Source organism: Gavia stellata, chromosome Z (assembly GCF_030936135.1).
Source record: "Gavia stellata isolate bGavSte3 chromosome Z, bGavSte3.hap2, whole genome shotgun sequence".
NCBI lineage: Eukaryota > Metazoa > Chordata > Aves > Gaviiformes > Gaviidae > Gavia > Gavia stellata.
The window spans coordinates 944,122-956,544 of NC_082637.1; the positions used below are offsets into that span (position 1 = coordinate 944,122).

At 54.7% G+C, this 12,423-nt stretch overlaps 1 protein-coding gene across 1 annotated transcript; it reads right to left on the minus strand.

Moving 5' to 3' along the window:
- Positions 1 to 5,704: 5,704 nt before the first annotated feature.
- On the minus strand, positions 5,705 to 10,755 carry ST8SIA3 (ST8 alpha-N-acetyl-neuraminide alpha-2,8-sialyltransferase 3). Its single transcript, XM_059834193.1, has 4 exons — positions 10,577 to 10,755; positions 9,478 to 9,600; positions 6,732 to 7,289; positions 5,705 to 5,987 (listed from the first exon to the last, which is right to left on the minus strand). Exons 1-4 carry the CDS (start codon positions 10,753 to 10,755, stop codon positions 5,705 to 5,707), a joined length of 1,143 nt encoding a protein of 380 aa, XP_059690176.1.
- Positions 10,756 to 12,423: the final 1,668 nt, after the last annotated feature.

Here is a 12,423-nt window from a genome sequence, read left to right on the forward strand (position 1 = left end):
CCCCCCAGCACCCAGCCCCACACAGCGCCTGCCTCAGGCTCCCACTGACGGTCCCTGCTGCCGGTGCGGGTCCTCAGCACAGATCCCATCGGCAGAGGGGCTGGAGCGGGATGCGGCCACCGCTCGCCTCCGGCTGCCCGCAGCCCACAGGATACTGTCCTGGCAGCCCTGGGCTGAGTGGGCTCTGCGTCCCACCAGACCCTTCCCTTGGAGCTAGTCAGAAGGACTTCTCTTGATTTTGTAAACTGAAATGTTTTGTACTTATAAATATTGATCACCTTGCATTACGCATACTTTCGTTTAGCTATATTCGCTTGTCTAGACATTCAGTGATGATGGTGAGTATTTTCCCTGAACCATCAGGAATTCATTTAGGTAGACCGAGGCAGGAAGATTTTGGGCCAAACAGAAGAGAAGGAATAGTCTAGCCAAGGTGGTACCGAATGCAGGTGCCATTTCCTGTCCTGAGCAGGGAGGGCGGCAGCCGGCACCTCCCTGCCCCAGGGAGCCGTGTTCGCTAGAGGGGAGCACCTTGCTTATTTAATGGAAAGGCATTTTCTGCTGGAGAGAGCCTCTCCTCCCCGGCTGCTGTCTTGGCTGCACCCTTCGGTCCTCACCTCTCCATCAGACCCCCCTACAACCTACCACCTTCCTCCCAAAGCACAGCAGCCCACCGCAAGCAGCCAAGCCCGGACCTTCTCTGAGGGCACCTCTGAGCTGAGCTGAGGGACGCCAGCCAGCGCCGGGGCTCTTCCAGGGCTCCTCCCCGCCACCCAGCACTGAATTCCCCCAGCTCAAAGGGAGACCTGATTTTCTACAAAACCAGAATTACAGTGCAGCGAGAAAAGGGTGCCAAGTCCAGACCTGGCAGAGCAAATGCCGGAGGGGGAGTCACCCCACTTTGCTGCTCTGGGATGCACAGTGCCCCTCATGAGAGGTCCTACAAGAAAACCAGCCCAAAAATGGGGGTTTGGGAAAGAGCCCAGTCTGACCACGAGGCATCAGGAGGGTCTTTCCCTGCCTGGGGGGAGCAGAACCCACCCTGGGCCGCTGCTGGTCCCACCAGTTGGCACAAGCTGCCCTTCCCCTCTGGTCTCCCTATACAAGCAGAATTCAAAGAGCATCTAAGAAAACAGGCAAAAACAAAAGATGCACATTTTAAGATGGTTTTCCACATCGCAACAGCTCAGACAAAAAATATTGATACTAAGAAGCAATTTACTTTGGGCTGTATTGCGCCATTGATTTTGGGGCAGAACTCCCCATTAAAATCAATGATTCTGAAATGTTCAATGTGGTTCTGAAAAATCGATGGGGAGTTTTGCTTAAAAATCAATGATATAATATGGCGCTCTGTCAATAATTTTTCTGCATTCCCATTTCCGAATATTTGCAGTCATTTTCGTGCTTCCTTCTCTGCACTCGGTGCTTCTTTGTGCCTCTGGAAAGTTCCAGCTGTGCTGCCAGGGCCGTCCCCCGGGGCCGGCGGGGGGTCCCGTCCCTCTCCAGGGGTGGGAGGGGGCTGCAGAGCACCGGGGCTCCCCCCAGAGACCCCCCAGCGGGGTCTGTTGCCTTCCATCATAACGGGACCTTGCCACAAGCGGGATGAACGTGAGAGAGACACTCCATGTGCTTAAATTAAGCAAGACCAAATGAAGGTACCACATGTTAAAACACCTTTCCGTCGCCACCCTCGCCACAACCTGGGGGCACGCCTGGCGCTGCGCCCCTGCTGCTCTCCGGGCTGGGGTGAGTGGGGCTCGCCGACCTCCCGAGCACAGCCGTGGGAAACAGGCTGGGGGTGCGAGTTGTGGGGAGAACAGAAATTTCAACTGTGGGCAATGTTCCCAAGTTTATTGTGATTAGGAAGGGAAATCAAATTAAAAAAAAAAAAAAAAAGAAAAAATTAAAAAGCTACCCTGGGGCAATTTAGGTTTTTGGTTTCAACTTCTAATTTTTACGTTTTCTCTTCTCTCCCAGGTGCTCTGAAGCAGTAGTTTGAGAGAAGAGAAGATGCTGCTGAGGAAAGACCGACCGAGGCCCTCGGGCATGCCAGAACTGACGCCTTCTCCCGCATGGGCTCTCGGGGAGAGGCAGGATGCTGCCGCTCTGTCCGAACCAGCTCCACACAAGCTTTGCCACTCAGGTGCAGCAGCCACGCAAACCCTTGCAGCACCTTCAGTGTGGGGAAACCTGCTTCTGCTGCCAGCCCTCCCTGGGGACGCTGGGTGACGCTGGGGACGGGGTTGGGTTGCGGTGGGCAGCCTGTCCCATACGGCTTCCCAGCGTCTCACAGCGCACCTGCAGCCGGATTGACTCCAGAGACCTTCACGTCTGAGTTTCGCTATGCAGGTACGTGGCAGGTTGATCTGTTTCCATGTTGGATGTGCTACCATCCAGTGCCCTTGCCAGTGTCCGTGCCCCGCCAGCGGTCCCACTGCTGTGAGGGGAGGAGGCGCGTGGAGCTGCCGGGGGAGATGTGCAGTGAACCATCTCGCCCCAGGTTGAGCATCCCCATTGCAAGAAAGGCTTCCTGGAGACACACGAGGTGCATGACGGAAATACATTTGTTTAGGCTAATGAGTGTTTACTTGCGACTGCATCTAATTTAAAGTAGTTATGTCATGTAAATGCCGTGCAGCAGCCAAGCAGGAGCTGCCAGTGCAATTTCCCATTGGGAGCCAGCTGCCAAAAATTGTATAGAGCACGTTGGCCTCCACTTTCATGCCAATATAATGGTAATAATTCACATTTCTTTAATTTGCTGATTAAAAATGATCGCTCCCTACATGAAATTGATAAAATGCCTCTTAATTACAATATTTGGCATTAAGCACGAGCCAATGGGTGTCACTTGGGGTTCGGGGTGGCCCTTCTCCCCCGAACCCCAACCCCGCTGGGCTCTTTGCCGAGCTGGCTCCTGGCCGCTGGGCACACCTTCACCATGCACCTCGGTGGTGTGCAAAGCGATCCGCCGGCCTTAGCGAACATGCATCTGCTGTACAGCTCAATAGGAAAAGATATCGGAAATGATTAATTACTGTACTTCATTAACAACTAGTGCAGAAGTCTTCCTTCCCTGTGCAATTTCTCTTTTTCTGCTTTTGGGCAAAACCAATCCATGTGCTCCAGCACTTAGAGAAGGTTTCCCACAGGGCTCGGTCGGCTGCTCGGCTGCTCCCAGCCCCACAGCTCCCCGCTGCCCGCTCGGACACGTGGTCCAGGTGTCCAGCGGGTGCAATCCCGCAACCCTCGGCGACAGGGCCCGCAGGGGTCGGGGGGACTCAGTCCTTCCCCCGGGGACGCGGGCAGCTGCGAGTGCTGGGGACAGCCTGTCCTTGCGCTCTGCGGGTGTCCGCGCCCAGCACAGCCGAACTCTGCTCCTTGGCCCAGGCCCTCGCATGTGACTACAACACAAATAGTACGTGATAATATTAAGAACAACTCATATGGCACCACATGGCATAAGACACCACCATCACTGCACGACTATGTCTTCATAATAACAGTTGCTGAAGGTCGTACTCTGCTGTAGGAGTGGCGATGAGCGCAGGACCGACACGACAGCATGGAAAGCCGGAGCCCCCGGGAACGCTGAGCCGGGCTTGGCAGCTGGGGAGGGGAGCGCGGCGGTTCCCTGCAGGAGCGCATGTGCATGCCGTGGCACGGGGGGACCCAAGCCCCTCCACAGTGCACCCCAGCCCTAAACAGCCTTTGAAAAAGCAAAAGCCAGAAAATGTGGGATAATTAAAACGGGGAAGAAAACCGCCAGCTCTTCTCCACCCGGGGCGTGGGGGAGAGAGGGGGCACGGCTTCGGGGGCCGGCAGAGCTGCGGTGCTGTGGCGGGGTGGTGGCAAGCACCGGGAGATGCTCCAGGCTGCTCAGGTTTGGCGTAGTACTTGAGATCTCCTTCCTCACCTCCTACGTCTGCTTGGAGGTAAAGAGGCTGAGAAAAATTAAAATGTGCCATTTTAAAGTATGATTTTAAATTGGATTTTGCATCTTCTTTCAGTGTATAGTCAGTTCTCAGCATCATACAGAATAGTAGAAAAATGTTAAAATACTTGTAAGTATACTTGTTGTAATAAGAAACCCGGTTATTTTACAGGCTCCTTTATCCTGAGACGTAATGGCCAACGTTTTCAAACCATAAGTGACCCTAAGGTTTGTCCTCTCTACAAACAGCCTGGTTTTCAGCAGTACTTAGGAAGCCGTGTCTTCCTTTGACTGCCTTGCCACTAATTTAGTTGTCTGACTGTGGGTTTAGAGATGTAAATGGGGAAATCTGGTAACTGTATTTCCTCTTCCCTGCACTCCCGCTGCGCTCACTTTCCTTTAAAAACCATTTTTAAAAATCCCGGTGCCTGGCTGCGGTTGCTGCCCGGCCGGTCGGTCCCTGCCCAGGCAGCCCCGCTTGCGGAGCCAGGGGCCGGGCGCAGGGCAGGCTGGGCACCCCTGCCCCTCAGCGGGACCACCCCGGGCCACGGCGGGGGGACCACCGGAGCCTCACTGGCCGGGGGGCTGGCCGTCCCATCTGCCCCATCGCCGTTAATTGGGCTAATGAAGGCTATGACCGCTCCCTACAGACCCTGCATCGCTGGGCAATGCAACCCATCACCACCACGGGACGGACAGCACTTTGGGACATACCGAAACACAGAGTGCTGATGCTTGCAGCTCCGCAAGGGGAAACATCGGCTACCGCCAGCTCCTTGCCCTGCGGCGCTGTGGGGTGCTGCCCGCGGTGGGGCGGCATGCACAGGGAGGGGGGAACAGGGAGCACTAATGGGCTCTGAGGGTGCAAAGGGACGGGCGGGAGCCCCCGTGCTCCCCTCTCAGAGGGATCGTCCTCCCAAAGGACCCCTCCTTGTCGGAGGGTGCGGAGAGCAGGCACAGAGGGAGGTGCACCTGTGCCGGGGTTTGGGGCTCTTCTCCCCCAACACGTCTCCAGAGAAACCCAATACCGTTTATCACGGTGGTTTACCTTTAAAATCAAACAACCAAATAGTACCACACGGATGGGAATGTCCGTGCTTCAGCCTGGCTAATCTGGACTAGGATCTGGCCCAAACTGAATTAAAATGCTGAAGTATTCTGAGAGCAATATAAACACCTAGCTAAGGTATGAGCCATATTGTGACCTTCTCCTTCATGTTATTCTTAAAAAAATGTAAAATTCAGTAAATACCAAAATATGCCAGCGGTGGAAATCGGGATCCACACTGAAGAACTTGCAAGTGACAATGAAGTGGAATTCCAAGTGGCTTTCTCAACCAGCCACGGCAATATATGTATGCTCAGCTATTCATAGCAACACATATAAGAGAAGCAAAACCTCTTAAAATTAGCATTTCTAATTCTAATTGGGAAGGGACAATAAAATTAAGAGATTTAGGGCATTTAGTGGAATGCTAAAATATGAAAATATCTTAAAACATACTTAGTAGCATATCTATAAACGCAAAATATTTCAACTTTGCTGCTGCATGAATAGCATCCACAGAATTTCACAAATGCTTCTGCACTGCTAAATATGCTTAAACCCTTTGATGAGCAGTGGCAAGGGTGACTAAAAAGCATCTTTATATTATGGAAAATATTTTAGGGTGGGGTGGTTTTTTTTTTAGAATTATATCTGAAGAATGTTTAATTCGGTTTTGGGCACTTTTTAGACAATCATTTGGCACTTCAAGATTTAGGTTCTTAGGCACAATGCGACAAGGTGAGTTTGGCCAGTCCTTCACCGTGCATCCTGTAGAGCAGCTGGAACTCTGCAGGCAGCTGGTGGGACTCCTGCCACTTGGTCGTGAACTTTGTTCCCTTCTTATCATAGTAGTGGTACGGGAGGTCCTCCCTCGTGTTGGGGTCGAACCCAAAGGGCCAGAATCCGTACAAGTGGATCTCTTCACATATGGCAGAAGCAAGGGTATACATGAGAATACCTGTGCTCAGCCGCTTGGGTGACAAGTGTTTGTTCTTCCAGTATCTGTGAAAAAAATAAAGGCATGTTAGTCTGGGGTGCGAGTAATGCCACAGGTTTGCTTTAAGAAAAAAAAGTTACTGCCTGGAGACCATCAGTGCTGACAGCTGATAGCCGGAACAAGGCAAAGACTGCTCTTCAGGTCAGTCTGTAACGACCGGGAGTGCAAAACAACCTTAGCAGCACTCCGATCGACAGTCTCTTGTGGTCCCCTTCTGAATGTTTTTGGTTTTTAACCAGGAGAGGTAGTGCCTTATCCAGAAAAGTACGATTCACTGGCTCCTGCTCACACATGCATTTGCTAAAGAGGTGGCACCGTTATCCTCCTTTGATTTATTACAGTTTTCCTTGGACCACCCTGCAGCTGCCTGTCGACATCCCTGTTTGCTAGCTGAAAGAGCAAGCTCTTCCATCAGTGGTCCTTTGCTTATGCAGCATCTCACTCAGCTCCCCCGTACTCCTCCCGTCTGTGGAAGCAGCGGCAGGAGCAGAGCCCAGAGATGGACCGTGCCCCGGTGCGAACAACCAGCCCACCTCTGCTGCACTGGGTCTACATCTGTACGGAAATAACCGAAGTACCTACTGAAGCAATAACAAACCTGCATCTGCTCTAAAAGCAAGCAGCATCGAGTCCTGACTTGCTAGACAGTGCCTACCAGGTAAGGCATGAATAGAAAAACAGAGAGAGATGTATTTGTACAGAGAGAGAGATGTGTTTTGACAAGTTAAATGCAAGGAAAAAATACCCACCTGTTAACATGCTGCATTATATTTCCTGGCCAAGCCAACTGGACCTTTAGTTGCCCTCTATGCTCAACAAAGAAGTCAACCAGTGTTCTCGTGACTGTTGCTGACGTGTGGAAGAAAAAAGCTGGGATCCAAAGAATGGCCCCATCAAGCTTTTTCAAACTCAAAAAGAAGTTGTTGCGATCCTGAATGGTCAAAAGATTGTTGTAATACTTTTCCAGAATGCTGGGGTTGAAGGTTGTGAGATTGGTTTTCCTTCCAACATCTTTTTGGAAAGCCTCAGTTGGAGCAAAATTGCAACGAAAAACAAAATCAGATTTATCTATTTCTTGCCCGCACTGACTCCCGGTCAGGATCCCACTATTTCCAACCACAGCGCAAATGTTGTAATGCTTGTTCAGGATCGGCGACACGTCGGGAAGCAGCGATCTGAAGTTATTGCTGATAGAAAAAACATACTTATGGCTGGAATAATCGTAATGCATCAGCTGTCCAATCCGAACACTATTCTTGGTCAAAGAAAAATTTTTTATTACATCGACATGCTGAAGGATTTCTTGCCTAAAATAAAACAGAAAAAGGAAAGAAAAGATGGAGTTATATTTCCCCTCTTTCTGTGGTGGAGAGAGTTTCTTTCCAGCTAGACTTACGTTTTTCTTTTTTTTAAAATGTAGTAACGTAGTTTCCTGAGCAATGTGGTGCAACGGCTTTTAAATTAGTATAAATAGATAGGAATTATGGAGCTGGCTCCTCACCTAGAGCTGCGCTTGGTTTTACTGGGTGGTCCTGACTGATGCCAGCTAAGGATGTGTCTGTGTCTCTTGGAACAATGTCAGGATTAAAATATTGGATTCACTGTGTAAGCCCGAGGCGTGCAGCTAACCGTACACCCCTCCCACAGTCACCTTGCAACACGGTTCTGCTTGTGCTGTGATACAGGCCTGGTGGGCAAGTCTGCTGCTGGTGCTCTCCGCATGCACTTCGCTCTTGGTACGGGACCGCGGATCTTTGGCAATGATGGGTTTTGCCATGAGGTATGTGAAGCAAAACCAAGCAGTCCAGGATATTCAGTTGAATTAACAGTAGCTGATTTTTAAATACATAAATATTTTGTGTTCTCATTAAGAAGCTTTGAATCACAAAAACAAGTGACAGTCGCTGTCTCCTTTATATAAATATAATTCCTTAATATCTTACTTGGGCAAGCATGCTGGCCATTTTACAAGAATTATTAGGGATACTTAAAAACCAAACAAAACCAACCCTGCTCAGGAATTTCCCTTGCAGGGCATAAAATTAAAAAACCGATACCACTTTATTTGCTTATGTTTATGGAAAACAAACAGCCTTTCTTCCAGCTCGCATCCTCCAATGTCTAAGCATTAATGGAGTCCCACTGGGTGCCCTAATTATGGGTTATGGCTAACGGACAAGTGCAAAGGCAGATCCTGAGGCATTAGCTAAAATCACCAGAGGGGTGGCACAGAGATAGACTTATGGAGGATGAGCTGGTGGTGCCAGGGGTGAAGAAATACTGAGGGGTGGCCACTGTCACACCAGCCTGGGAGGTCCTGCGGAAAGGACGGGGCAGGCAAACTGCCATCTCCTCTCTGTGGCCCATGGTTTCCTGGGTCAGTGGGCAGCGTTTGTTGGCACTAGAAGACCACTACTCGACCTGCTGTGCTGGCAGCAGCGCTGACCTGTGACTGGAGAGTGACCAGAAGGGAGGACGGAAGCCCAAGCCCTGCCTGCCAGCACTGGGGGGTGCAGCAGCCCCGTCCTGACTGCCAGCTGCCTGACCACGGAGCCGAGGGGCCTGGGTTCCTGCTTCCCAGGTGGGATATGTGAGCAGAGTTACAAGGTGGTCCTAAAACCAGCAGGCATTGTCAATCCAAGATGCTGGTAGCTATCTTAAATGGCTGAATGTTTTGCTTTTCTTTTATAGAAACTTTATATATACATATCAGTAAAAAAAAAATATATATATATAAAGTGTATAAAGTATATATTTACCGATATATATCTATATCTATCTCAGTAAAGCCAATAAATAGAAGAGGCTGGCCAGACATCACCAAGTTCACATCACAGCGAGTAAAATGAAAGCACATTTCACTTCCCGATAAGTAGGGAGCAGCTCTGAGGAAGCTGAAGGAACCCTTTCCATTGCCACAGAGCAGGGAAGTCAGTGCAACCGGTGGACAGGAGGCAGAAGGCAATGCACAAAGAGGGTGTCTCCAGTGGATGAGGGCTCGATGGCCTCCACCCGAACCTCTCGCTCTGCCTGCCCCCTCAGCTGGAGCACTGCTGGAAGGCAGAACAGCACTGCACTTGCTCAGAACTGCCATTAGCTGGGAAGTTTAGCTGGGTGCGCGTTTGCCTCCATAAACACGGCATTTCATGGCTGTTACAGTCCGATTTGTTTCAAGTTTTAAAAACCCAGCCATTTATCTTGAAGTAACGACAATTTCACTTGCACTCTGGGAAACTGGGTCACGTTCTGTTTGGTAAAATAATGCGTGTTGCAGCCTGGTGCCCTGCTCTGAAATAATCAATTCTTCCAAGATAGCTGTAACCATCTGGGGAAATGCTCTGATTCAGCCTTTTTCTCTCACCACTGGCAAATTACTCAGAGCTCAGAGTATTTAGCAGTCCCTGATTGTATTTTCTTAAATCCTGGGGGGAAGGGGACAACCTCAGGGCGGGTGGGAAGGGTGGGCGCGGGCGCAGCGCCTGGCCACACGCTCACCTCTGATGTGCGAACGCCGTCCGGTTGAAGGCCCACTTGGAGGGCTTCTCCTGCAGCTCGTGGGTCAGGGAGTTCGTAATGGGGACGAACGAGGGGTCCAGGAACTTCAGCGCGAACTGGGACCTGGAAATGAGCGCACAGACCCACGCAGACACACACGCACAGACCCAGGCAGACACACACAGACCCGCAGCCCGTTACTGGCCGTGCCCGACCCGCCCCCCGTGTCGGCCGGCATCAGCACCGCGGACAGCGCCGGCCGCGCCGCGCGGCTCCACGCCGGGCCGGGCCGGGCCGGGCAGGGTGCTGTCGGGCTGCACCGGGCCATGCCGTGCCGGGCAGGGTGCTGTCGGGCTGTGCCGCGCCGGGCCATGCCGTGCCGGGCAGGGTGCTGTCGGTCTGCACCGGGCCGGGCCGGGCCGGGCCGGGCAGGGTGCTGTCGGGCTGCACCGGGCCATGCCGTGCAGGGCAGGGTGCTGTCGGGCTGTGCCGCGCCGGGCCATGCCGTGCCGGGCAGGGTGCTGTCGGGCTGCACCGGACCATGCCGTGCCAGCCAGGGCTGCACCGGGCCATGCCGTACCGGGCAGGGTGGCGTTGGGCTGCACCGGGCTATGCCGTGCCAGCCCGGGCTGCGCCGGGCCATGCCGTGCCGGGCAGGGTGGTGTCGGGCTGCTCCCCACCTTTCAGCACCCCCAGGGCACTGCGGCCCCCACGCCCGGCCCGGCTCCCCCGCCGGTACCGCCGTCCCCGGGGGGCCTCTCCCGCTCCCCGCAGGCCCCGGGGCATCTCCGCAGGGCGCGGAGCACGGCCGGGGCTGGGCGCGGGCGCAGGGTGCGGGGCGCGGGGGGGGAGCCGCATCCCCGCCGCGGGCGAGGGGCCGCGCCGGGCGGTCGGGCCGCGGCCGCGGGGCCTTCCCGGGCCCGCCCGCCGAGCCGGGGCTCTCCCCGGGCACAGCACGGGAGGCAGCGGGCCCGGCGTGGGTGGGAAGGGAAGGGAAGGGAAGGGATGGGAAGGGCGGACCCCCGTCCCCGAGCAGCGCCCTGCCGTGCCCAGCCGGGCCGGCCGTTCCGAGCCGCGCCGCGCCGCGCCGGGCCCTCACCTGAATCCCGCGTGGAACATGTACATGCGGGGCCCCCCCGGGCCGGCGGCGCGGGGCGCGCCGAAGATGTTGTCCTTCTTGAGCGAGACGTAGCTGATGAGGGAGAGGATGAGCAGCGCGATGCTCAGCATCACCAGCCCCAGCACGCTGGCCACCCGCACCATCTTGCAGCTCCTCATGCCGGGAGGCGGCCCCGCGGCTGGGCGTGTGCGGGGGGGCTGCCGCGGGGCTACATGGGGGGGGCGGCGGGCGCGGGGGCGGCGGGCGCGGGACGGCGGCGGGGACGGGGCCGGCACCGCCGGCAGCCGGAGAGAAAATGGAGGGACCGAGCGGCGGCGCGATGAAATGGCAGCCGGGAGCGGCCGCCCCGCCGCCCCGGCCCCGGCAACCCCGGCAGCGCCGCCGTGCCCCCCCGCCCGCCCCGGCCTGCCCGCCGCGGCGCAGGCACCGGCAGCCCCGGTGCCCCCCGGCAGCCCCGGCGCACCCCGGACAGCCCCGGTGCCACCCCAGCTGCCCCGGTACCCCCCCGACAGCCGCGGCGTGCCCCCCCGACAGCCCTGGGGTGTCGTCCCCAGCAGCGCCAGGTACGCAGCCTGGCACCCCGAGTGTGCCCACCCCGACATCCCCTGGGGTCCCCCTGACAACCCTGGGGTGCCCGGAGTGCCCTTCCTGCCAGACTTGGGGTGGGTTACTCCAGTAACCCCCCAAAAGCCCGGGGGTGGCCCAGCCTGGCAGCCACGGTGACCCCCCCAAGAGCCCCAGCGCTGCAGTGCCCCCCCCCAGCCCTGTGGGTGCATGCAGGGGCTGAGCATGGCTGCAAGCCGTGGCGCTGGCTGAGCCGCGGGGATCCCTTGCTGCTCAGGGCCCTGTGCCTTTGCTGGGGGACCAGTGTCTGGGTGGGTGCACAACGTCCCCCTGCTCCCCAGCGCAGGGCCGCGGGGCTGCGGCATTTCCCTATGACCCTGTAGATCACCGTATGGCACATACACCACAGCCTGCACCTGGGCAATGCAAAACCTGATGCTGGCTCAGAAGACCCCTTGTTCTTTAAAAGCCTGGTGTTAGGGCACGCTACCACCTAAAAGAACCCTACCGGTAATTAAACTGCCCCATAAATCACACAGCAAATTTCACGTGAACTCCAGGAGACCCTGACTTCTGTAATCTGAGGACTGTCTCTTATGAACATGACTTCTGCACGCTGCAATACTTTCAGTGTTTCTTCAAGCTACAGTTTTTTTCCTTATAAAACTCGCCCCCATAGACAGCTCTGCCTCTGAGCCCTGAGTTCATAGAAGTGCCTTATAAATAATAAATACTGTCTTTGTAGCACCATCCTTGCTCTGGGCTATATCCTACAAGCTCTCCATGCATGAAGCTCTCTTTGAAGAGGAGGAACATGAGGAGCTTGCAGGGTTGGGTTTTACGTCACAGCGTGGTTCTTCAGCCTTTGGTGGGAGTTTGGCCTGAGTACAGCCCGGAGGTCTATATCCCATTCCTGTGGGATACTTGTGGCTTTGGTGGAGAGAGAAAAGGATGGAAATGTAGGAAATAACACTGTTTTGATATAGGAGACAGTTTTTTTACATGACTCTTTACATGGTTTCTGTTGTCGTCCACCCAGTGCATGGTGTCCCTAGCTTCAACACGTCCACCCAGGCGTCCCAGGATATACCATCCACAACTTTTTGCCTTTAGATACTTTGGAAATCAATTCTGTAATACTTAACATTGTCTTGCGTGGTTTCTGACCGTGCGTCCTGGGGCTGGGTATGAACCCCAGAGTAAGACTGTACAGCCCTTGTGTCATAACACCTTTCCTCTTTTCTGGAACTCCTCAGGCAGAA

Coding starts and splice junctions, on each gene's coding strand:
- ST8SIA3 (XM_059834193.1), bottom strand. CDS start 10,755: ATGAGGAGCTGCAAGATGGTGCGGGTGGCCAGCGTGCTGGGGCTGGTG. Junction 9,601..10,576: donor ATGTTCCACGCGGGATTCAG/GTGAGGGCCCGG, acceptor GCTCATTTCCAG/GTCCCAGTTCGCGCTGAAGT. Junction 5,988..6,731: donor ATAATGCAGCATGTTAACAG/GTGGGTATTTTT, acceptor TTTTTTTCACAG/ATACTGGAAGAACAAACACT.